The sequence below is a fragment of the Sander lucioperca genome, chromosome 5 (genome assembly GCF_008315115.2).
Source record: "Sander lucioperca isolate FBNREF2018 chromosome 5, SLUC_FBN_1.2, whole genome shotgun sequence".
Taxonomy (NCBI): Eukaryota; Metazoa; Chordata; class Actinopteri; order Perciformes; family Percidae; genus Sander; species Sander lucioperca.
Genome location: NC_050177.1, coordinates 498,591 through 524,302, shown reverse-complemented (window position 1 = coordinate 524,302; position 25,712 = coordinate 498,591). Strand labels below are relative to the sequence as shown.

Genomic DNA, 25,712 nt, shown 5'->3' with positions numbered 1-25,712 from the left:
GCATGCACAGAGCACAGAGCGCTGCTACGCCGGCCTCTCAGGCTTCCACTGCGATCCCCTGTGCACAGAGAGCCGGAGGAGGAAGCGGGCCACGAGCAGTCCAAATATTTGAAATGTGCATTGAGCTCAGGTGTATTTTAAGCAAATAAAATCAGCCACCACATAACCAAATACCCACTGCCAGCCACTCTAGACAATAACATTAGTACAATTTACTGGCATAGCCATAAGTCTCAATTCACAAAACGTCCAACACACAGAAGAATGTTATATTGCTAATCCATTTATTGCCCATAAGAAAATTAAAACGATGTGAATCGTAATTAAGTAAAAGGCTCCCTCATGTGCGGTTTAACTTTTTGTGATCTAAATCGAATGCTGTTTTGCCAGAAGCGCTGAGGGAAGTATCGTATTGTTTGAACGCCTCTGAGTCTGTGTAATACGCACAGAATAAATTATTTCAGTTTCAACTATAACTACTACTACTATAACTCCTTTTGTCATCAGCACTCATGTCTGTAATTGAATCAGTGGGTGTTTCAAAAGCCCAAAAATCATGAAATACCCTCAAACAGAGTAAATAACAGCAGTGTGTCGTGGAAGCTGGTTGCTGGCTTCAGCAGGTTAAAGTTACGTTGAATATGGTTGTGCGTTTACATTTCTAAGGAAACCTCGGCCCTTATAGGCCCTCTTGTACTCGTTTACACTTTCCCTAAATAACTTACAAATTAATTGAGCAAACAGATCAAACATCCACTTCACTTTGAGCCAATTCAAAGCCATTAATAACAGAAGGAGAGAGAGTGCAAAGCGAGCGCTAAACAAACAAAAGAGATGAGAGCCTATCGTCACTCAATACACACTCCACCAAAATTCAATTTCTCTCATATGATTACGAAGTCAATTGACCCCCTTGCGGACACATATAATTAGCCTTGTCTCTTATGATTTGCGGGTAGTGAGAACCAACTGGAGGAATAATGCAATTCAGTACGATTGGCATTTGGATTTAGTACACCGGAGATCAATGTGAGTGGACTGCTAGGTAGGTTGTATTGTCTGCTCATTTTTGTATTTTGCAGTTAAACTTGAAGTGTGTTTCCCTTTAAAAAGGAAAATCACAGCAAAAACAATCAGACATCAGACATTAAGTTTTTTACTTAGTTGTTACAGAGTGTGTCGACAAACTCAGCATATCTGTTCATGTGTAGATGTTTTTCTTATTGTTGTTTTTACTTTAAAGCAATTTCAAGGTTTAGTTTGCCCAGTTTACTCCAATAGATGTGGAGTTTTATTTGGTCGAGTTGGAAATCAAGTCCTCTGCATATAAAGCAGAAAAACAGCCCGACTGGATAGAGGGGAAACACATGGAGAGGAAAATGTCTTGCTTGTGCCTTGGGTTATTTTACCCTTTGAGTTTATAGTCAATACGGATTAAACAAACAAGATATAACGTGTTAATAATTGAGCTTTAGAGGTGCTGTTTCCTGTGGACAGAGCCAGGCTAGCTGTTTCTTTATGCTAAGCTAAGCTAATTGGCTGCAGGTAGTAGCTTCAAATTTAACATACAGATACGACAATACGTGGTATTGATCCCAGTGGTGTAGTCTAATGTATTGTAGTGGGTATACTGTACTGCATATGTATGGGCCTATACTGTATATATGGGCCAGAATGAGCCTTTTGTTGGGAGGGGGCATTTCATAGTGGGGGGTCTGGGTGTCCTTCCCCCACGGAAGTTATGAACATCAACAACTTAATTTCTTGCGTTCTGACACACTTTTGCACCAATTTACGGTGGAAATACCTTTATTTAGCCTATGTGAAGAAGAAAAACACAGATGACAATTCAAAGTATATCAAAATTACAATGCAAAGTATGTTGTAACGGGTCATTGGGCATTTTTAAGTGGGTATATGGAAATCCTGGAGCTTTCTTAGTGGGTATACTGCATATACCTGCGTATCACATAGACTACACCACTGATCGATCCTTGTTTTAATCTCTGCCGGAAAGTGAATCGAGCCAGCAGAGGCTGATATATCTCGACTTTTCACACATTTTCCATAATGCAATCCAATAACATCTTTTGGGGTAAACTGCCAAGATTTCTCTTAAAAATTTATATTTCTCATGTCTTTAAAGAGCTCCCTCCAGAGCCACATAAGATCGTAGCACTCCTCATGATGAGTAAACTGAGCTTCATGTGTAAAAAAAAAAAAAATGGGGGAGGGCCCCTTTAAATCATGATGTTTCAATTATAATTTGAATTCATCTTTAAATTTCAATCTCAGTTTTTCTTGAAGTTTGTTATTTAGAACTCAAATTAAAAAAGAAAGAAAGATGGAAGTGCTTGATTCCCGCACAGCTAACAAGCTCAGCCTCACCTGAGTGACTCTGTCGCCTGTCCTCGGCTATAATTGGTTGCTAATGAAGTGTGTTTTGTGCTTCTGATTGGCAGAGCACCGTTGACAAGCTCATTAAGAAGACCAACTTGGCCCTGGTGATTGGCACACACTCCTGGAGGGAGCAGTTTGTGGAGGCGGTCACTGTCAGCGCAGGTGAGCTGTGTGTGTGTGTGTGTGTGTGTGTGTGTGTGTGTGTGTGTGTGTGTGTGTGTGTGTGTGTGTGTGTGCATGCGTTGGTGTCACAAGGAGAGCTTGGCACACTTTAATTACACAGCAGGCCAGGTAACTGTGATTCAGCATTCATTGTCATCATTCTGTATAATGTTCTTTAAGCTCTCTAATTACTGTTTATTCATCTATCTCTATATCTATCTATCTATCTATCTATCTATCTATCTGTCTGTCTGTCTGTCTGTCTGTCTGTCTGTCTGTCTGTGTATCTATTAGAAGTCTCGGCCTTGTTGTCGTGACTGATAGTGAATAAAATCAGTCTGTTATGCGGTGGCCCTGACAGCTCAACACGCTGCAAATACACAAACAAATACCGACGTATATGTTAGCTGGCTATAGCTACTGTCAGAGATGTCACCACCAAGATTATGATCAAAACAAATGGCAAATTAATTATTTAATGGTTTGAAACAAAATAAGTTGCAGTTTGATGGCATGAATATTTTTGAAATGTATACCGACCCTTTCTCAAATAAAAGAACAGGCAGCAGTTTCTTAATTATTTTAATTGTTGGGAATGATCTACAGACACTGCTCAGGGGTGAATAAAAGGGACTGCCAACTTTGTGTTTACTTGTTATCCACATAGAAACATGCTACAATTGAACATCAGTGAAAAACAAAAAAAAGTAAAGCCAAATGTTCTTTGTAGTAAAATACCACATTGAATCCTAAAGTACCATGTATCTATTTACGTTGTGCCCCCCCCCCCCTAACTTCTGAAGCCAAACCTTTTGAATGTACATCAGATTACTTACAAATAACCACCACAGGTAATGACTCGCTAAAGGGCAACAAACCAGCTGAGCTATTCTTTGAGTCAATAAAACTCTCTAACAGCAGATGTAAAGGATTTTAACCTTCAACCTGCCTTTGAGTTAGTGTATTGGGATCTCGTTATGTCACAAAATTGGGAAATAATGATGTGTTCAAAAAACATGAACGCAGAGGTCAGTGTTGTTATTCAACCGTAAGTAATTAGGTGTTAGGTTTTAATGATGTACAGAACCCAAATGCAGACAGAACGCAGAGCCAGGAGTGTGAATTAACAGGTTTATTCAAAGTACTTAAGTGTACAGTCCAGGTTTCCGGGGGAGGGGGGGGGGGGAGAGGCAAGTCCAGGTTTCCAGGGTGGAGAACAGGTGAGGTGGATTCCAGGAAGGAGCGGGTCCGTCAGAGGAAGACAGTAGGCCGGCTAGTGGTGGGGTCCAGTGGTGGTGGTTCTGGTCCGGTGGATGGCAGGAGTGAAGCGGTAGCAGGAGTCCGGTTCCAATGGCAGCTGAGGCACAAGAGAAAGCATCTGAACAGGCATCATACAATTAGGGCTGCAACTAACGATTATTTCCATAGTCGATTAATCTGTTGATTTTTTTCTCGATTAATCGATTAGTTGTTTGGTCTCTAAAATGTCAGAAAATGGTGAAAAATGTGGATCAGTGTTTCCCAAAAGCTTAAGAGGACGTCCTCAAATGTCTTGTTTTGTCCACAACTCAAAGATATTCAGTTTACTGTCACAGAGGAGAGAAGAAACTAGTACTATTCACATTTAAGAAGCTGGAATCAGAGAATTTTTACTTTTCTCTTAAAGAATTACTCAAACCGACTAATCGATTATCAAAATAGTTGGCAATTAATTTAAAAGTTGACAACTAATCGATTAATCGTTGCAGCTCTACATACAGTAGACTAAACAGATAGCGAAGGTTGGTCAGGAGCGAGACTAACTGTGGTCGTCTTGACTATGATATGACGCAGAGTGGAGGAATGACCGGGTGTATGAAGCAGAGGTTGATTGTGGTAGATGAGAGGCAGCTGGAACCCTGACTTCGCACACCAGACTCCTGTGATAAGGACAGACAGAGGGAGGAAGAGAGGAGAGACAGAGACGCTACCTAGGAGCAGCAGGCCTAACATTGGGATGGAGTCAGATTTGTAACTAAAGGCCATCATCTAGTGGAAGTAACAGTTCACTGCAGAGATTCATTATTCCACTCTGGAATCAACTGGGTAATTGTTCGGACTTTAAAGTCTGTAAATGTATTCTGTGTGTTTGTATTTTAATACTAACGTGTCAATCTGGCACCAGCTGTGTCGGTGTGTACTGTGAAGTAGAGTTTCTGTACATCTTTTACATTTTTTAAAGCTGTTCCGACTCTTATCTTCTCCGTGATGTTGTCTGATGTTCCTCCGGTTTGTCTCCCTTCAGGCGACGGAGACGACGACGAGGAGGGTCGCGAAGAGCGCCTTCCATCGTGTTACGACTACGTCATGCATTTCGTCACCGTCTTCTGGAAGGTTCTGTTCGCCTGCGTCCCGCCCACAGAGTACTGGAACGGCTGGGCCTGCTTCTTAGTCTCCATCTGCGTCATCGGCCTCCTCACCGCGTTCATCGGAGATTTGGCGTCACATTTCGGCTGCACCGTCGGGCTCCGGGACACCGTGACCGCCGTGGTGTTTGTGGCTTTGGGAACTTCTATTCCAGGTGGGTGAATATCCTCTTTCACTGTGAGACAACCCACGACAGACCACTTGACATTACCAGAGCTTGTTTAACCCTCCTGTTGTCCTCGGGTCAAATTTGACCCATTTTCAAAAAGTCTCTATATTAAAAATTTGGGTTTCTTTCAACAAATTGTCCCAAAAAAAATAACTATTTTACTCTTGAGTGTAAAATAAATGATCGGTTCAATACTTTCAATTAATTTGGGTATTTTATTAGATTTTATAGCATTTGAAAAAACATTGATAGGAGGTTGAAAAAAGTGATAAAAATGCTTCAAAAAACGTGGGAAAAAAACTTCCACAAATATCGACAGACATCAGAAAAAGTGACAAACTTGGAAAAAAAGTGACCAAAAAGTCAGAAAAAGCTTCAAAAACTTGATAAAAAAATACAACAAAAACGTAAAATCGACAAAGACATCGGAAAAAGTGACAAAAAAAATTCAAAACGTCGAAAAAGACGACCGAAACATTGGAGAAAAAAAGGATTTCATTTTGACCCAGAATGACAAAAAGCCGAGTGGTCGACGGGAAGACAACACGAGGGTTGAATTGAATGACTCTATCCTTCCAATAATACACATACAAAATAATTCATCACAACCAATACACCACATTCATTTGCAATTCTAGCAGTCATTCATGTACAAGGTAAAAAAGAATGAGAGAAAGAACCTGCGTAGGAAAACAACAACACTGACCCTGGCATACTGACCTGCTGGTCAAGAAATACACAGTCCACTTAATGAGATTTACATTTTCAACACGAGGTAGAAGTTTCTCTGCCGGACTAACACAAAGCTTCCACCTGCCCTGTAAGCCAAAGTATCACTATGGCAGTATCAACCAGTTTTCTAAAATCCTTTCATTGCTAAGAAGGTGAACTCTCTCTCTCTTTTTGGTTATTTTGTGTCTCTTTAGGGTTATTTTGTGTCTTTTTTTTAGTTATTTTGTGTCTCTTTGCGGTTATTTTGTGTCTCTTTATAGTCCTATGATTGACTTTCCCAAACAGACTACAGGGCATAGACCCAGGGACCCAAGTCATCTGGGGGCCTCTAGACCTGTGGCCTCATGTAGGTCTGTTCAGTAATCCATCAATGGCTGCGAGGGTCCACAAGGGTTTGCATGACGTAATTTTGTCTTATCTGCCCTGAGATTTCTGTAAAGGGTCGGTATGCAGCCCAAAATTCAATTCAGTTTTATTTATAGTATCAAATCATAACAAGAGTTATCTCAAGACACTTTACAGATAGAGTAGGTCTAGACCACGCTAATTTACAAAGACCCAACAATTCCAGTAATTCCCCCAAGAGCAAGCATTTAGTGCAACAGTGGCGAGGAAAAATAATAATAAAATAGAGATAATGGAACTATGACTAGAAATAGTAGTTGTAGTAGTTCAGGGTGTAGCAGGGCACTGCAGAGCATAGCAGGGTGTAGCAGGGCACTGCAGGGTGTAGCAGGGTGTAGCAGGGCACTGCAGGGTGTAGCAGGGCACTGCAGGGCGTAGCAGGGTGTAGCAGGGCACTGCAGGGTGTAGCAGGGTGTAGCAGGGCACTGCAGGGCGTAGCAGGGTGTAGCAGGGCACTGCAGGGTGTAGCAGGGTGTAGCAGGGCACTGCAGGGTGTAGCAGGGCACTGCAGAGCATAGCAGGGTGTAGCAGGGCATAGCAGGGTGTAGCAGGGTGTAGCGGGGCGTAGCAGGGCGTAGCAGGGTGTAGCAGGGCATAGCAGGGTGTAGCAGGGCATAGCAGGGTGTAGCGGGGCATAGCAGGGTGTAGCGGGGCGTAGCAGGGCATAGCAGGGTGTAGCGGGGCGTAGCAGGGCATAGCAGGGTGTAGCAGGGCATAGCAGGATGTAGCAGGGTGTAGCAGGGTGTGTATCAGAGTTCATCATTGTTGCTTCTTCTGTTTGTGTGCTTCACCTCTTTCTCTCTTTTCAGACACCTTTGCTAGCAAAGTGGCCGCCATGCAGGACCAGCACGCTGATGCATCCATTGGTAACGTCACCGGTAGCAACGCTGTCAACGTGTTCCTTGGGATCGGCGTGGCGTGGTCGGTGGCCTCCATCTACTGGAAAATCAAAGGGAAGGAGTTCAAGGTGGACCCGGGGTCGCTGGCCTTCTCCGTCACACTCTTCACCATCTTCGCTTTCATCTGCATGGGGGTGCTGATGTTCAGACGCCGGCCCTCCATCGGCGGAGAGCTCGGCGGCCCAAAGGGGGCCCGCCTCGTCACCAGCCTGCTGTTCCTGGGTCTGTGGTTCCTCTACATCCTCTTCTCCAGCCTGGAGGCTTACTGCCACATCAGCGGCTTTTAAACAGGAGATGGGGGAGGTTCTGGGAAGAATAATCCACAGCAACACACACATATACTTTAACACCCAGTCCATACAGTTCAACATGAAACAAGTGTAAGATTCATCTGTTTGATAGGGCTTACTGCGGCCCGGAAGGGTTCTGGTCTTTGATGCAGGGACACTAAAACACTTCAGATAAATGTTCTCACACACACACACACACACACTCTATGTACGCATGTGTAAACAGATCATAACAAACACGCACGCACATTTACAGGCATGATGAAGGGCAAGAAGAAGTGTCAGTGAGAGGCGAGAGATGTGAATGCAAAAGGTTATAACAGCAACGCTAGCAGAGAGAAGATGGAGAGAGAAAGAGAGTGATTGTGAGGTTGAGATTTTAGAGGTATAAAGAAAGTCAGGTGAGCGTCTGGAGTGCTGTCTCGGGGAGTTGTCCTGTAGGATCAGACCACTAATAGAGAAGAGGAACAGAATCCTGTGCACACCAGACTAAATGTATCTATCTGAGTTTCATTGAAGAAACAACATTTTTGTTTCCTACAACAAAACCTGTCCTGCCCGCCTCTCCTCTGTATTACTGTCTTTACCGGTACAGCTACACTGAGGGGGTGGAGCGTTGTGTGAAAAAAAAAAAAAAAGGAGTGGAATGTTTACAACAATATCATTACGTTTGTTTACTACAGGAGGTTCTTATAAAGTGGTGATGCTTGTCTGATACTCTGTATAGATGAAGGTGGTTCTCCACACACGCTGTAAATAGTTCAAACCAGTGTACTGTACATATAGAGTGTAGTGTTTTCAGTAGGCAGACAATGCCTACCACTGACAAAGTTAGAGAGGGTGGAAATACGTAGCTACCATTCTGTATAGAGGGTCAAATTACATCGAAAAAAACAACAGTCAGGTCTCTGCTTCAATGTTTTTAAAAGTCCACGCGCAGACTAGAACACCGCCCACAGATCACTAAACATCAGTGAAGACAGTTCAATGAGTGTGGGAAGATTTTTGGCAACAAACTATTAGAATGTCTTAGCTGACCAAACAAATGAATGATAAACTGGTGAAATAAAAGTTTATGAAAAGCCATACATCCCTAGCATCCTGCGTTCCCGTCAGATGTGTCTTTTTACTAGAACGTTTCCATGGTACCCATAACTCCTCTCTGACAGTATATCAAACTGACAGATTTTTTTGTGTGCATGTATAGCCAGATATTGAACATCTTTACACAATAAGTCACAAATATACTTTGTGAAATGTAATAATCAGAATCCATCTGTAAATGACATCCTTACATTTGTGTAGGCCGACGGGAAAGAGGTGAGGTGTTTGATATGAGAGGAACGAAAAGGACATTTTCCTCCTCAGAAGGACCAAATATGTTCACTCACACACACACACACACACACACACACACACATTCGCTGTGTGGAGTGTAATCAAAACACACGTGGAAACTTTGTTCAAAGCTTTTTTCTCCATCCAGATGGACTGAGATCTGAGACACTGAACTGCAGTCAGTCATCACCGTGGCATCGTGGGTAGTAACAGAGTAATCCACTACTGTGGCATGTATCTTGACAGGCTTATCCTTTACCTTTAGTGACAGCAGCACGGTCAGACAAACATGCATGGGCCATCGAACAAGACTTTACAGTGTTAGTTTACTTTCAAGAGTAAAGCCTCTAAAGCCAGTAAGAAAAACTGAAAAAAAACGGATTCCTATCATCAACGTTCAGTCTACAGCATATTGATGAGGACACAAGATCCTAATCCAAACTTTAATTAGGATGCAGGGTGCTAATCTGTATTACACTGATGCTTCAAGATGGCACCTATACAACGCCTTAAGGAAAACTCTCAAGTAAAAATCTAGTATTCAAGCTTTCGGCTGTACAAAGCTGCACTTTATTTAATGTAACTAAAATATGCTGTGTTTTTCTTTTTCCTTGAGTCGACAGACTATTAGCGTGCAACACATGAGTCCCTGGAGTAAAACTATGAAATGTCTAAAGTTTCTACATCAGGTTTCTTGTCCCGTGGAAAGGGATTGTTGTAATTCATCCCTGCCCATGTGTCTGTGCTTAGAGCACAATACAAGTAGGAGACATTTTAAAGAAAATACTTTCCTGCACACTAAGTCTGCACTCTGCATAAAAGAACGAACTAACTAAGGTCTGTCAGCTAATGTTCTTCAGAGTTTGTTTACAGTCTGTAGATAGTTTCTATAGTCATAGTACCATAGCATAGGCAGTTTTCAGTGGAAAACACTGCCGTTCAAGGCATGTATGCGTTGCTTCGTATTGCATGGCAGAGTTGGAACATCCAGTTAAAATGTTCACACGCTACTGAAACTACTGGCTGCTTAATAGACGGGGGAAAAACCAGAACGCACAACTAAAAACCAGTGTAAACTGCTGTGGACGTTTCAGGTTTATTACTTTTAACATTGAAGATACATCCCAGGTAACGTTCTGGGAACGTTTGTTTTTGGTTGCGGGAACGTTCCCTGAAGGTTAGTTTTTGGTTAGTTTTTGGTTCCCATGGAAAGTTTTCCTGACGTTTAGGGAACGTTAGTTTTTGGTTACATCGACCCTTCCCAGAACGTTCCCAGAACGTTCCTAACGTTGCATCCTTTAGAGAACGTTCCCCTAACGTTGCAACCTTTAGAGAACGTTCCCCTAACGTTCCCCTACCGTTGTAACCTTTAGAGAACGTTCCCCTAACGTTCCCCTACCGTTGTAACCTTTAGAGGACGTTCCCCTACCGTTGCAACCTTTAGGGATCGTTCCCCTAACGTTCCCCTACCGTTGTAACCTTTAGAGAACGTTCCCCTAATGTTCTCCTACCGTTGTAACCTTTAGAGAACGTTCCCCTACCGTTGTAACCTTTAGAGAACGTTCCCCTAATGTTCTCCTACCGTTGTAACCTTTAGAGAACGTTCCCCTAACGTTGCAACCTTTAGGGAACGTTCCCCTAACGTTCCCCTACCGTTGTAACCTTTAGAGAACGTTCCCCTAACGTTCCCCTACCGTTGTAACCTTTAGAGAACGTTCCCCTAACGTTCCCCTAACGTTCCCCTACCGTTGTAACCTTTAGAGAACGTTCCCCTAATGTTCCCCTACCGTTGTAACCTTTAGAGAACGTTCCCCTACTGTTGTAACCTTTAGGGAACGTTCCCCTACCGTTGTAACCTTTAGAGAACGTTCCTCTAATGTTCCCCTACCGTTGTAACCTTTAGAGAACGTTCCCCTAACGTTCCCCTACCGTTGTAACCTTTAGAGAACGTTCCCCTAATGTTCCCCTACCGTTGTAACCTTTAGAGAACGTTCCTCTAATGTTCCCCTACCGTTGTAACCTTTAGAGAACGTTCCCCTAACGTTCCCCTACCGTTGTAACCTTTAGAGAATGTTCCCCTACCGTTGTAACCTTTAGAGAACGTTCCCCTAATGTTCTCCTACCGTTGTAACCTTTAGAGAACGTTCCCCTACTGTTGTAACCTTTAGAGAATGTTCCCCTAACGTTCCCCTACCGTTGTAACCTTTAGAGAACGTTCCCGTACCGTTGTAACCTTTAGAGAACGTTCCCCCAATGTTCCCCTACCGTTGTAACCTTTAGAGAACGTTCCCCTACTGTTGTAACCTTTAGAGAACGTTCCCCTAACGTTCCCCTACCGTTGTAACCTTTAGAGAATGTTCCCGTACCGTTTTAACCTTTAGAGAACGTTCCCCTACTGTTGTAACCTTTAGAGAACGTTCCCCTAACGTTCCCCTACCGTTCCCCTACCGTTGTAACCTTTAGAGAACGTTCCCGTACCGTTGTAACCTTTAGAGAACGTTCCCCCAATGTTCTCCTACCGTTGTAACCTTTAGAGAATGTTCCCCTAACGTTGCAACCTTTAGGGAACGTTCCCCTAACGTTCCCCTACCGTTGTAACCTTTAGAGAACGTTCCCCTACTGTTGTAACCTTTAGAGAACGTTCCCCTAACGTTCCCCTACCGTTGTAACCTTTAGAGAACGTTCCCCTAATGTTCCCCTACCGTTGTAACCTTTAGAGAACGTTCCCCTACTGTTGTAACCTTTAGAGAACGTTCCCCTAATGTTCTCCTACCGTTGTAACCTTTAGAGAACGTTCCCTACTGTTGTAACCTTTAGAGAACGTTCCCCTACCGTTGTAACCTTTAGAGAACGTTCCCCTAATGTTCCTCTACCGTTGTAACCTTTAGAGAACGTTCCCCTACTGTTGTAACCTTTAGAGAACGTTCCCCTAATGTTCTCCTACCGTTGTAACCTTTAGAGAACGTTCCCCTACTGTTGTAACCTTTAGAGAACGTTCCCCTAACGTTCCCCTACCGTTGTAACCTTTAGAGAACGTTCCCCTACCGTTGTAACCTTTAGAGAACGTTCCCCTAATGTTCTCCTACCGTTGTAACCTTTAGAGAACGTTCCCCTAATGTTCCCCTACCGTTGTAACCTTTAGAGAACGTTCCTCTAACGTTGCAACCTTTAGGGAACGTTCCTCTAACGTTCCCCTACCGTTGTAACCTTTAGAGAACGTTCCTCTAACGTTCCCCTACTGTTGTAACCTTTAGAGAACGTTCCTCTACCGTTGTAACCTTTAGAGAACGTTCCTCTAACGTTCCCCTACCGTTGTAACCTTTAGAGAACGTTCCCCTACCGTTGTAACCTTTAGGGAACGTTCCCCTACCGTTGTAACCTGTAGAGAACGTTCCTCTAACGTTCCCCTACCGTTGTAACCTTTAGGGAACGTTCCCCTACCGTTGTAACCTGTAGAGAACGTTCCTCTAACGTTCCCCTACCGTTGTAACCTTTAGGGAACGTTCCCCTAACGTTATTTTTTACATTTTTCAAAGCTTTGAAGTCGGTGCATGAAAAAATGTCATAGCAAACGTAGCGAGCGGTGTGAAACACCATAGTACGATAATAAAGTAGTTAACCGTTAGCTTAGACTAGAAGCTTCCAGAGTCCAGCTTTCCTTTTCTGAAGGAGGAAGAGTAGATTCATCATGTCGACACATCCCAGTCAGCGTTATAATTACTGTAATATTCACCGCCTAATCTTAGTCACATTGAATACATTGCACTTTGTGCTGCAGGTGCATCACAAACATTCCACCCACAAATGATAAGTGCTATACAAGTGGAGTTTGTTATTACCGTTATTACATGCGATAATATCAGAAATAATCAATTCGTTTACCATTGACTAACTATACTTTGTAAACTTTCTAAAATTTTGTATCTTTTCCTTGCAGATATAGCCAAGGTAGATTTTTTTGTACTTCCAATCGAGGTTTAGAATAGTATCAATATATACAATTGGTGGTGTAGATTATATCGTTATACTGAATTTAGTGGATTTAGATTTATTTTCCACAGCGAAGAAGCTCCCCTTTGAACTGCTCCAAACAGTGTAGTGTATCATAACCAAACACTATCCCATCTGATTTAAATGAGTATGTTTGTGTCGATGTAACTTATTGCATAAGATTATTTATTTAGATATTTTATTTATTTAAAAGAAGATTATTTATGTATAGATAAGCTGTGCCGCACGTCCTTGAGGCGAACAGTTTGGTGTTTAGTTCAAGGAGCAAAAGCTATTAAAAACACATTCGTCAATTGTTTCGTTAGTAGCTTTGACTAGAGGTCAGTTCACATCTTTTACCGCTCCAGTGTTTGTTGTAACCCTCCGCCAATGTACATTTCTTCATTCAGTTCTCTTGGAGGAGGAGTTTTTGAGTGTAAGTAGCATGTTTACATGAAGAAACAGTGTGGAACATTTGCCAGTATAATTGTCAGTCTCGGGTCGTCATGAGCTAAAGAAGAACTTTTTTGTAGATATTAATGGAGGCTGTGGGACAGGTCGGTGGTGTGTGAGGTTGTAACAGTAGTCTAACACTAGTCTACTCAATAAACCACCAGGTGGGACCACAATTACACATCACACACACACACACACACACACACACACACACACACACACACACACACAGATATCATCCATCTGTCATCCTCTCACTTCCCTCTCCCACGCTCCCACAGACTTGGATACATATTTCACACACACACACACACACACACACACACACACACACACACACACACACACACACACACACACACACACAGGTCTGCTGAACTCATGTGTAATCTATGACCGGGAGAAGAATGATCAGCACCAGCGGGTACAGGATGCATCGGAGTGTTGTCCCAGAAGGTGTGACCCAGGTGTGGCTCAGCACCCAAAAACAGAACTGTCAACAATGTCCGGACAATGTTCCATGTTTCCATGAACTTCTGTACTAACTGTCTGGTTTTGACCTTTGCTGTTCTGTAGCTAGATGTGATGCCTCCCCCCATCCAGCCTCTCCTCCTCACCCAGCCCCTCCCCAGTGTGTGTCTGTGTCTGTGCTTCCCTTCTGTGTTCCTCCCCAGATGCATGATGAATCCCTGTGTACGTGTGTTTAGCAGCATGGTCTACTGTAATGGACGCCTAGAGGCATATTTTACCTGTGGGGTAGGCCTAATTCCCCCACAGTTTGAATCCCAAACACCAGAGGCTCTTTGTGAAATAAAATGAGCAAGTAGCACACACAGACACAACCACAACTCCATACAGATAAAACTGAAGAGATGCACACACACACAGACAGCATTTAGGGATTCAGTGTCTACTGCTTATTTGTTACCTGTAGAAGCTGTGAAAAGAGAGCGTGCTCTGTTGTGTCAAGGCTCCGTCTGCAACGAGCAACATCCCAGGTCATCTTTTTTTGTTTGTTGGTGTACAATATTTCTGTGTCTTGTGTTAGTGTCCCCCCCTCCCCCCTTCTCCTTCTTCTCCTTGTTCTCCCATTCGCTCCCTCCCAGGTCTTGCTCTTCAATGTGTCTCTCTGTGAAAGTTTTTTCCTGTGATGATGAAAATGTCTCTCTCTCTGCCTGAACCTTTGTAGGGAAATAATGACTGAGTTACTACAATATCATGTGATAGACATAGACATTTATTCAATACTGTAATAAATTATTAACTGAAGATGATATTTAAGTTTTTTTATGAAATGCAGAAAAAGAATCTTTGGAAAAAAAAAAAATGACAACTTGTTTTCGAGAACATGGCATGAGGTGTAATGTGTTACTGAAAGAAAATTAAGGTCTTTAATTACGTGAAATTGACCTTATTTGAATATAGTTTATTTATTTTCAAGGCGTAACGTGTCTGAGTCATTATTTTTGCACTAAATGAGCATTGACAGCAGTCAAACCAACATGGACAGAGTATGAGGTGTATGCAGCACCTGCACGGTTAGAGACATTTTACAAGTCAACCATAACTCTAAAGTTGTGTTTTTAGTTTGTTTAATTTATTTACATCAGGGACTATGTACAAAATACATTCATCTCAAAAACGACAAAAGGATGCGTTATATATATACCTATAGCTAATATCTACAGTCCCTGGGCAGGTGACAAAATCACCACTTCTACAAATGTACCAACACCCTACTAATATATAAATATCTAAATATTATACATACGTCCTAATTTGTAATATGCTCACCAAAAGTGTGTAATATAAACTGAAATTAATTTAGTAAATTTGCCTGTCAATCTTAACTTGAGGAACAGTTCCTCAGTCGTTCTAAGAATGTCCCTAAAACCATTTCACTCTTAGAAATAAAATAGATCCGTGAATCCATTTTATGTGATAACATTTAATGAAAACGTTCCTAAAACATTCTTTAAAGGTTACACAACTATAACCAAAGTGTGAATGAATGTGAACAGTGTGAATTTCCCCATTGTGGGATTAATTAAAGAATTTTGAATCTTGAATCTTGAAAAGGCAGCCTTTAGGAAACGCCTTGTATGGGATACCAAGACACAGTGACCAAACAGACACAATCCGAAATGAATTAGAAATAATCATGACTTAATCACAATTTTAACAATTTTGTGGTTGTCATATTTAGAAATCACATCGTATTCTTCAATGGGACACATACAGGTAGTCATTCTGAAAGTCTGTATGTGTTTACTGCCCTCCAGTGGCCACTGAGCCTACATTAGCCTCGCGTTGCCAGACCTGTCTCCACACATGGATGTATTATAAGAGTCCGTCTCCACAGCGCTACTTCGGCATTGAAAGGTGCTGGCCAGGGATTAATATTGTTTGTTAACAAATATGTAATACAAAGAATCAGTATGAGTGTCTTACTTAGCGTTATTCTCACTGAAGAATATGGGTTAGTGTTTCCATCTAACTAAGTACATTTACTCAAGTACGACTTAAGTAGAATTTTGAGATACTATCCATTTTATGCAACTTTCTACTTACACTACTCCACTACATTTAGGAAACCAATATTGTACTTTGCAGGCCTATAGGCACACTTTTATTTTACAACATAAGTTAATTGGCAGATTCAGATTAATAATACAAAATATAAACCAACCAATAAATTATGATATATTATTATGTATTAAGCTACCCACAACATATAAACAATATAGAAATTAGCCACACTTTTACCAGCTGCAACATTAATGTACACATAAATGCATGCATTTTTAATTAGAATTCAATAATATAGTATACATTATTCTGAAATGGGTCATCCTGCATAATGATTAGTTTTACTTTATAGCCTGCACTGTTTACTGTTTACTCAATGCAGGACTTTTACTTGTAACAGAGTATTTCTACACAGCTATGTTGTTTTTAATTGAATTTCTGTTATATTTTATTTTTTTATTTTTATTTTTTTATATAAAAATGGAAATTACAAAACAAAAAACATAAGTGGTCAATCCGGAATTAAGGTACATAGATATTCATAATGGATATAGTACTTTTCAAATTTAACTTATTTTTATAGGAATCATGTATGAAATCTTTTGCAAAAATAATTAAATATTTTTTCCCAAACTGTGTTTTCTTGTCCTCCAGTTGCAGTATATATAGTAATACTGTATGTTTTCATATGTTCGATCATTATCTTTTGAAAGGCCTCCCAAAAGGTCCTAATCTATTCTACAAGCGAAAAAGGTGTTTCTGAATCGTGTTCATCATTTTAATATGAACTTCTTTAGCCTTAGGTGGCTAATTTCTGTTAATTAATTTTATGATTATAGCAGTTTGGTGAGTGGTTTGAAGTATTCACCGGAAGTGCGTCTTTTGAGTCACAGTGCGCAGATGCGGATGTGACGCCTTTAGATTGTGGGATTGTATTCTGTCCAGGAAATTCTGGTGGTGGTTAGCTAGCTGGTCAACCTGTGTGACAGACATGTGGAAGACTTGTTAATGTCCATGAGTGGCTATTTAGCTAGTTCATTCAGCAAAAAAATTGTCGTTAATTCGTTTAACGCCACCTCGGGCTTCTGTTTGAGGCGGTTGAATTTCATCTCTGCGTGTAGCTGAATCAGAAATCACCGGAACAGCGGAACAAGGTAACGTTAGCTAACGCTTCGGCAGTCGCCATTGTTTATGAGCAGGCGGAGAGCAAGGCCTTCAGCTGACGTTAATTCCTGGGTATAACCACTTACATACTGCACACACAAACCATATATTGTGTGTTGGATTGGAATAGTTATCTATGAAAAGGTCTATCTACATTACATTGTTATTCATTGAACCGTTATTGGTCTAGAAATGGCTCCGTGACCGTCTTGACTGTAACGTTACGTTAGGTAACGTTAAGCTAACGTTTCTTAGACTGATCCGCGCATATCGTTTAATTCAAGCGTACAAAATTGTGTCCACGTCTGGTATCCGATACAATAATAATGATGATGTAATAGTAATCAAGATGAAATCGACTTATAATGGGCCTTAATGAAACGTGCCCGCTTAATATTAATACAACTGCTCTGTATTTATCAGTTCATGACGACGGTTATTCAAATAATGTAAGTCCTTCATCACTGTGAAGGAAGTTGTCCCAGTTGATTTGTGTCTTGAACACAGCGAACAGGACGTGATTAATCTGGGTTTAAAATGATTTCAGGAGGCAGTGTTTGGCGCGCTAACAGGCGGTAACGTTGACGACTAGTGTGGCGCTGTTGCACCTGCTGAGCTACCAAACGAGATGTTTTCAAACCCCTCTTCCACAGGTGCAGTGGTGGAAGAAGTAGGAGATCCTTCACTTAAGTACTAATACCCAGTGGTAGAAGAAATATTCACATCCTTTTCTTAGCTAAAAGTGCTAATACCACACTGTAAAAATATTCTGTTAACAGGTAAAAATCTTGCATTGAAAATGTTACAAAAGTTAAAGTACTCAATGCAGAAAAATCCTCACTTTTTCGAAATTGGAAGTGATCAAAACAATCATTTCAGCTGGACTATATAATTGTTGGGTTTTCAACATTGTATTTTAAAAACTATTAAAATGAATAGTAAAATGTTTTGTGCAAAAATCTTAATTTGAAAAGTAACTAAAGCTGTCAGATTAATGTAGTGGAATAAAATGTACAAAATTCCCCCTGAAATATAGCGGAGTAGAAGGTAGCATGAAAAGAGTCAAATTTGTACTTGTACAGTACTTACAGTAAATGTACTTAGTAACCTTCCACCACTGCTAATACAACACTTTGAAAATACTCAACTGTGGCCAGGTTGGCTCAGTGGGTAGAGCAGGCGCACGTGTACTTAGAGGTTTTTGCCTTGACGCAGAGGTCCAGGGTTGGAGTCCGACCTGTGACAATTTCCTGCATGTCTTCCCCCTCTCTCTGCTTTCTCACCTAGCTGTCCTATCAAATAAAGGTGGAAAAGCCCCCCAAAAAAACTCAACTATAACTAAAAGTCCTGCATTCTCTGCAACTCTATTTTCCTAATTGATTGAACAGATTATTTTGTCATATACTGAATTAATTATTTATTCTATAAAATGTCAGAAAACGGCGATGGTGTTACAATCTGCAAAGTGTACAATCTAGTTTTTCGGAGCTCAAATAATGATTATCAAAGTAGAGTAATTTTCAATCAAGTTTTTGTCAATTGTCTTATTGATTAACATGCTTAACTTTAATTTATGCACCTTTTCTCCACAGGCAAGGAGAGATGTCACACTATTCATCCTCCCGGAGTTCGTCTCGGGCAACCGACTGTAAAGTGTACGTGGGTGACTTGGGCAATGGTGCTGCCAAGGGGGAGCTGGAGCGAGCATTCAGTTATTATGGCCCACTGAGAACTGTCTGGGTGGCCAGAAATCCACCTGGGTTTGCCTTTGTGGAGTTTGAGGATGCCAGAGATGCAGAAGATGCTGTGAAAGGCATGGATGGAAAGTAAGTAGTCATTTTTATATTATAAATATATTATTATACGTGTTGTATAAAACTTGGTTATATTTCAGTAGTCCTCTGTTTTTGTTCTCGATTTTAAGAAGGGGAAGCGCAGAAGATGAAAAGCTACAACAAAAATGAGCCTCTACTGTGTAATTTACAAATCCCAAATACAACAGTGTTTAGCCCTTAAATCCTGCGTGTTGCCTTGTATTGTCAAATATTGAGGACTCCTGAAGACAAACGTGTAAACTAATCTAGGTTTTTAATCCTCGCAGCCGGCGTGAAGAACAATTTCAGGAATTAAACCTGTCTTTGGCCTCTCGTTCTGACCTTTCTTCTCCTCAGGGTCCTTTGTGGTTCCCGTGTTCGTGTGGAGCTGTCAACGGGCCTCTCCAGGAAGGGCCGTGGGCGCCCCAGCCGACGCCAGTTTGACCCCAATGATCGGTGTTACCAGTGTGGGGACCGGGGCCACTATGCCTATGACTGCTACCGCTTTAGCAAGCGAGGAGGCCGTCGCAGCAGGTGAAGGAATACAGTCCGTTTTGCATGTGATGCACGTTTTCAGTGCACATTGACACTCGTGCAACTCATCATTTCTTGCTCTGCTTTAAATAGTATTTGCCATCTTGTTCCATCAAGGACAGACGTTGATAAACTTGTTTCGCTTTCAGGTCTCGATCTCACTCCAGGTCTAGGTCCAGGTCCCGCGGGCGCCGTTATCGCTCTCGCTCCCACAGCCGTAGCCGAAGCCACAGCCGGTACGTCAACACCAAAAAGCAGACCCAGCGGCTTTTGGTTCTAGTTTTTGCTGCTTTGCACATCAAGCCAAATGCACTGGAGCCTGAATGTACTGGTGTGAGCCACAGCTGATCCAACCTCAGCAAATCACACCGATCAGATTAACACAGATTAATAGCTAAATTCATAATTCACTTTGCAAATAAGAGTTTGCACACTATCATCACAAGTTTTTATTAACACGCACAGTTGTTTTTATCTTGAATAATAAAGAGTTACACTTTGTTGTGTTGATTCATGCCAGCCAGGCTAACAGATGAACCTGTTGTCCATCCTTTTTGTGACTTATGTTGTACTTCCTCAGGAGCCGTCGTCGATCTCCATCCTATTCCAGACGCAGGAGCAGGTAAGAATACAGCTGGTTCATTCACTTCTGTGCTTTTTGCATCGTTAGCAACATATGAAACAAATGTAGCCGCTCCTCATCAGTGTTGTGTTAACCCAGTTCTGCAGCAGACTGTGACCGAGGCAGAACAGATGAGTAGTACATCCCTCAGGGATCAATTATGTGCAGTGTTTTTTTTCAGCCTCCACTCTGGTTGTTAACGCTTTAAATGTTGCCATGGTTTCCACCATAGCTGTAATTAAATCCACTTTGCTTCCTGTAACATTAGGTCTGGCTCTCCAGCCCGTTCCAAGTCCAGGACTCCAGTGAGAAGGTAGGTTGTGTAAGCTGCAGGTTTTCACACCATAATTACACAGCTTGTCTCTAAAACACACTATTGTTAACAATGCAAACCTTCCGTCCTGGTGACATGATTGTGGAGTAAGACATACCAAGTCCAATATTTTTGCTTTGTGATGTTTACGCACGCAAAATGATTGCTGCTGGTGTGTTGGCTTGCATTTTCATTTATTTAGTCAGTCCTTGTGTCAGCACCACTTTACAAAAACCCAAGTTTAACAAATGTCAAGAAAATGCAGAATAGATCAGAAAATCTGTGAGCGTCTGCAACCCTACCCAGAACACCCTTCTCTGCTTGGGTTTGCAAAGATGTTTGTATGCATCTCTGCAGAGGCATAATTCCAGCTTTAGAATTTGATAGTGGAGCATGTAAATGTGTATTTTTTTTTTTTCTCTCTCTCTTCTCCAGTCGTTCCAGATCTCGGTCCGGCTCTGCGCCCAGACGGCGCTCTCCCTCCCGATCTCGCTCGCGATCTCCAGCAGCCAATCACAAGAGGAACAGGTAAACCCTCAGTCTAGATGTCTCTCCTTCACTGAAACAGGGCGTAGGCTGTTAAATACATGTCTAGTGTTTAGTCCTGCCAGTTGTCAGTGTTTTACCAAGACATTTTAGACTTAACACCTCAGTAGGAAGAAGCACCAGTGAGGTCTATATTAACAATTATTGATTTTAGATATCGCAGTTGAGACCACAACTATCTTGCGTTCCAAGACAGTCAAATGTTCTTCACGTTAGCTAGAACTAGGTGCTCCATGCTAGGCAGGGAATGACTATTAAATAGACCCTCCTTCTACGCCGGAGCGTCATGCTGCCTCCAAAACAACCTCCACTTGACGGTGAGATGGACGACCGCCAAGACCCATCCACCTCCTCGACACAGAGAGATCTGCATCTTCTGCCTCTGCTGTTGGCCAGCAGTGGAGTGGGGTAGAGGACAGTGACTTGGGCGCTCTGTCTGGTGTAGAGAAGTATACTTAGATGAAAGATTAGACCTCTCTCTCTTGTGCTCTTTTCCAACTCTTGATAGCTGTGCACTGTTTAATCTCAGTGTAGCTCTTAATCAGTCTCACTTGATCTTGAAAATAGAGCACACGAAAGATAGCATGTAAACTTTTCTTTTTTTAAACGTTAAAACCAGTGAGATGCACCCATATCCTCTGTACTCTTTCTTTTCTTTAACCTCACCCACCCTAGATGTAGCTCGATTCTACAGAAAAAAATTGTATTTATTGGATTTGACAAGTGCAAAGTAAAGATGATCAGAGGTAGTATTGTAACTGTTAAAAAAAAAAAAAATTCCCTATCCTGAATTTGGCTAGAGCAAGAGAACTCTCCAGAAAAATAATAGCTGATATCAGACAAAACGACACCATTGGTGTGACTTAAGTTAAGCATCTTTGCAGCACAGTTTTGTTTATTTTTCATATTTTCTTTAAAGCGTGTGGTGGGAGCTGAGCACCGCACTGACACCACAGCTGATCCCAGGCCCAGGGTCTGCCAGCTGGCGGTGTGTACGTCCTGCGGGAGGGTGACTAAGCGCTGACCTGAGATCAGCCTTCGTCTGCATCTGGTGTTAGACAGCGAGAAAGAGGTCGACCTACCGACCGAACCCTCCCCACAGTGAATGGGTGACCGTCTGTTCAACCGACGCACACGCTAAGACGAGATCAGCCCGTGCACACATACAGTTGTTCTACTAGAGTTCTACTAGAGTCACCCAGCCAGCCAGCCTTCAGATGTACCAGAGGGCTGACCCACACAGATCAGAGTTCGACCGCTACCTTTTTAAGTCCATTACCTACCTACCAGACCCCCCTACCTACCAGAGTTCTTCGGCCTCTGTCTTAGCTTCTGAAAGAGAGCTGACGAGAGATCAGTCTTCAAGAGCCTCCCAGCGCAGTGTCTCTCCGAGTTGTAGTCATCCGTCCTACAGTCCTTTCATCCTTCGCTTCTCTGTACTTGTTGTTTCTGCCACTGTCTCCAAAGGTAACCAAAAATCAAACCCCCTGACAAGCTCATGTTCATGGTGAAAGAAAATGCACAGGTCTGATGTAGTCTGGAAAACTGGTGATTATAGAGCTAAAGTTGAGGCTTTAACAAGCATGCTCAGAGTACAAATGTGTGTTTGCATGCGAGTGCGCGTGGATGATTGAGTGAGTGCAAGAGAGGAAGGCAAAGTGAATTTTAATGGGTTGATCTCTGAGGAGGGTTTGTCAGATATGTTTTTCTTCTTGTGCCGTAGATGTTGCAACATCGTTACTGTTTTAAGCAGCTTTATCATTTTAGTATTTATTTTAGTACAGCACAATAATATTGGTGGCTTTCAGATGTGCAGTTCCTTCTCTGTTCATGGTATAGAACAGTTTCTATTAGGGCTGAACGATATGGGGAAATAATGTAATTGCTTTTTTACACACAAATTGTGATTCGGTACGTGATTAAAAAGTTATCTTCTGTATGACAGTATACAGTCAACATAAACTGTGCTTTCATGTAGGCCAGCCCTACATGTTGTGAGGGAAACGAGATAAATTGATGCAATCACGGTAGAATATTATGACCTGTAACTTTAAACCTTGTAATATAACCATCATGACTAAACTTAAAATCTGAAGATAGAATAACTTGCCAGGTGTGAACATTAATATATGAAAAATAAATATGAATCTTACTGATCTCCCTCAGTTACAGTGTTCAAAATTCAAGTGGCTCCACCACTCGCCTCGTAAACCTGTTGCTAAGCGTTCCTGCTTCAGCTTCCAGATTGTGGTCGGGAAGCACACGGGCGCTCCTCAGAGCAGAAACTATAAATCTGTTGTCACAAGTGAGGAGACTATGTCAAGGAACCGTCAGGATTTTAAATGGGTGTTTTTTGCCCTGGGGGGGGGAGGGGTTCAATTGTGTATTTAGCTTTTGACATGACAAGTATTTCTTTGAAATACAAATATTAAGTTGCCTTAGACATATTAAACACTAAAAGAAAAAATCATCTGGTCTGAAAAGGTCAAAGAGGTATTGAGATAGTTAACAAGTGCCTATCCAGTCATGGACTTTCTCTAAAGATGTACCCCGTGTTAAGATGTTGAGTAATGTGGGATTTTTGTGTCTGATCATTCTTCCATCCTCCCCTGTGGCGAGCTAACTCCTCTTCGTTTCTGTTTCAGTCGTTCCCGTACAGCAAGTCCACACCGAAGCCCTACGCCCGCAGACGACTGAGTGAAGAAGACTTATTAGTTCCTTAACAGACAGACCCTCTGCTCTGCACCCCGTCTGCTTTCACAGCCCTACAGAAGCTGTTTTTTTTTGTACTTGTCTGTTTAGTCCCAGTCTTTTTTAAGATTATTTTTCTCCCCAGGACTGTAGTCTTCGTGCAGCCTCAGATTATTGAAGATTTAGTCAGTTTAGCAGACAAAAGTCAGTTTCCATTTGATAGAAAGTGTACTGCTGCTGCATAGGTCCCCTTTCTTCTCTGAAGTCGCGTGCTGTAGCAAGTGTAAGAAGCAACACCTGTGTTAAGGTGGTACTGAATGGTGCCGTTGGCTTTTAGCAGTGATATGAGTAGCTCGTACAGTACACTTTCTGTGGAAGATGGCCCAGTTGATGCAGCGTTTGAGAGTGAAGACATTGCATTGAAAACTTTATTCCCTAAAATTTCTAAACCATCAAAATATTTTCCCCGTTGAGAATCGGCAAACAATTATTTTTTTGTATTGCTCTCCAAATTTGATTTTTTTTTTTTTAGGTTAAAATGCTGTTTAATGTTTCCACTCATGATGGCAAAGGAGGTAGTTGCTGGCCTGCATGCCTTTTGAATATGTAGTCACATTCCTGTTTGTTGTTTCTGTGCTGCACTGCCCCCTTTTATGAACCTGATCAGCTTTACTGTGTGCTGAACGGATTTTCCCCATGTGTTGAATCTCCAATTTTGTTTGTGACTTTTAATTTTAAAATATATACAGTGCTGAAGTTTGATTTCTGTAAGGGCTGCTTTAACAGTTTTGTTCTGTTCCTGGCTTATACTGTGAGACAGTGGCAGTTTCAGTTTTGAATAAACCTCTTCAACATACCTCAGTGGTCTTACTTTATTTCACCTGTTTGTTTTGCTGTGGTACTTTAAAAGATGTCAAGATATCCGCAGTTTTCATTACATATGTTTCATTAGTGGTGTACTAGATACATATGGCAGTTTGTTACTGTACTTGTGTGCAATTATATAAAAAGTCTTTCAAACTACAGGCATAATGCCATCACAAACTTCAGATATTTGTATGTAGAATGTGTACCCATACAAGGAATTTGGTTTATCGTTGCTGTCGATGTACATGCACAGAAATAAACATTCGGCTAAAATTGGGACAACAAAGCTGGACAAAAAAAACTGTAGAGATATAAAATATATATAAATGACAATGACATTTGCAGTGTAGTTTAATAAAATTAGAGCTGCAAGCACAGTGAATGGGCCCTCACCCCTCCCAGCACACGGGTACTGGTGGGTTGCCTGTAACACTTCCTCTGTCCACTATGTAGCGCTAGAGAACACTAATTATATGGCTGGTTGCTGTATGTGTAGACCACGAAAATGTCACGTCAATCGGATGGTTTGTCGCATAAGCCTGACTTCCTGTTGTCAGTAGGTGGCGCTATGACAATGACTCAATATGGGCGTATAGCTGTCTCCAGGTCTGGACTCCTATCACACGTGAAGTTTCAGGCAGATTGGACAATGTAAAGTTACCACCGGTTACAACAACAGCTTCATGTGTTAATGGGGAAATGGACAAAATGGCCGCCACACCATGCACACACACGCTGTTTTACAAAAACACAAAAGCTTTGCAATTTGGCATCGTGAATGTCTTGACGTGCTGCTGACCCAATTTGGGAAGGATCTGTTGAATCCTCGGAGGAGGTTGAAAAAGTCCCACAACTAAAATCCTATGACATCATCGTTCGAGCAATCGGGAATTTATTCGCAATTTAAGGACACATCAGTGTGAGGATTATACCTAGGGTGACCAGATTTCCCGGAACTAAAACCGGGACACTTTGCATGTGACCGTAGTGCTCGTGCACGCAATACGCTTTTTAACGTGAACATGTGCCAGCCCAGGTCAGACATGGACACAGACAGATTGGACACAATTTTGCCAACAGCACACGTAGGACTACTGCTCACAACATAATGGGATATCTCAGTTTATGTTATCTTCCCTTCAACCTTGAAAAAAACACTTTTTTTTCCCAACGTTTTTGACGCCTTTTTTTCACATATTGTTTTTTTCTTTTTCCATTTTCCGTTTTACATTTTTAAATTTTTCTTCTACACATTTTCAGCGCTTGTTTCTACATCCCATATTTTCTGATATAAAACAAAAATTTAAAACGGGTCAATGTGACCCGAAGTCAACACAAGGGTAATAGTCATGAATTTTCTAGTCATATAAATTGTCTTTTCAGGT

General features: G+C 41.7%; 2 protein-coding genes and 1 long non-coding RNA gene across 6 annotated transcripts in view; all 3 read left to right on the top strand.

The window, feature by feature from the left end:
- The window catches only part of slc8a2b (solute carrier family 8 member 2b), a 181,625-nt gene extending 171,789 nt beyond the window's left edge, over positions 1 to 9,836 (top strand). Inside the window, exons 15-17 of the mRNA XM_031304158.2 lie at positions 2,463 to 2,562; positions 4,847 to 5,122; positions 7,084 to 9,836. Coding sequence (XP_031160018.2) covers positions 2,463 to 2,562; positions 4,847 to 5,122; positions 7,084 to 7,460 — 753 coding nt within the window. The 3' untranslated portion in view covers positions 7,461 to 9,836. The remainder of the gene's footprint in view (positions 1 to 2,462; positions 2,563 to 4,846; positions 5,123 to 7,083) is intronic.
- Positions 9,837 to 13,576: 3,740 nt separating this feature from the next.
- LOC116053226 lies at positions 13,577 to 14,691 on the top strand. The gene is made up of 2 exons (XR_004105775.2): positions 13,577 to 13,615; positions 14,136 to 14,691. It is a non-coding gene; the product is annotated as an uncharacterized LOC116053226 (long non-coding RNA).
- A 1,990-nt stretch (positions 14,692 to 16,681) lies between these two features.
- On the top strand, positions 16,682 to 24,313 carry srsf7a (serine and arginine rich splicing factor 7a). Of its 4 annotated transcripts, XR_004105772.2 has the most exons (9): positions 16,686 to 16,930; positions 18,533 to 18,766; positions 19,112 to 19,288; positions 19,438 to 19,524; positions 19,869 to 19,910; positions 20,179 to 20,223; positions 20,659 to 20,751; positions 21,689 to 22,236; positions 23,415 to 24,313. XR_004105772.2 is itself a non-coding variant. In XM_036001041.1 (8 exons), exons 2-8 carry the CDS (start codon positions 18,543 to 18,545, stop codon positions 21,780 to 21,782), a joined length of 762 nt encoding a protein of 253 aa, XP_035856934.1. In that variant the 5' UTR covers positions 16,682 to 16,920; positions 18,531 to 18,542; the 3' UTR covers positions 21,783 to 24,313. The 4 variants fall into 4 exon arrangements, 3 of the variants coding, with proteins under 3 accessions (XP_035856934.1, XP_035856933.1, XP_031160078.1); XM_036001041.1 differs by having other exon boundaries at positions 16,682 to 16,920; positions 18,531 to 18,766; positions 21,689 to 24,313; XM_036001040.1 differs by having other exon boundaries at positions 21,689 to 24,313.
- Positions 24,314 to 25,712: the final 1,399 nt, after the last annotated feature.

Coding starts and splice junctions, on each gene's coding strand:
- srsf7a (XM_036001041.1), top strand. CDS start 18,543: ATGTCACACTATTCATCCTCCCGGAGTTCGTCTCGGGCAACCGACTGT. Junction 18,767..19,111: donor GTGAAAGGCATGGATGGAAA/GTAAGTAGTCAT, acceptor TCTTCTCCTCAG/GGTCCTTTGTGGTTCCCGTG. Junction 20,224..20,658: donor TCCAGGACTCCAGTGAGAAG/GTAGGTTGTGTA, acceptor TCTCTTCTCCAG/TCGTTCCAGATCTCGGTCCG.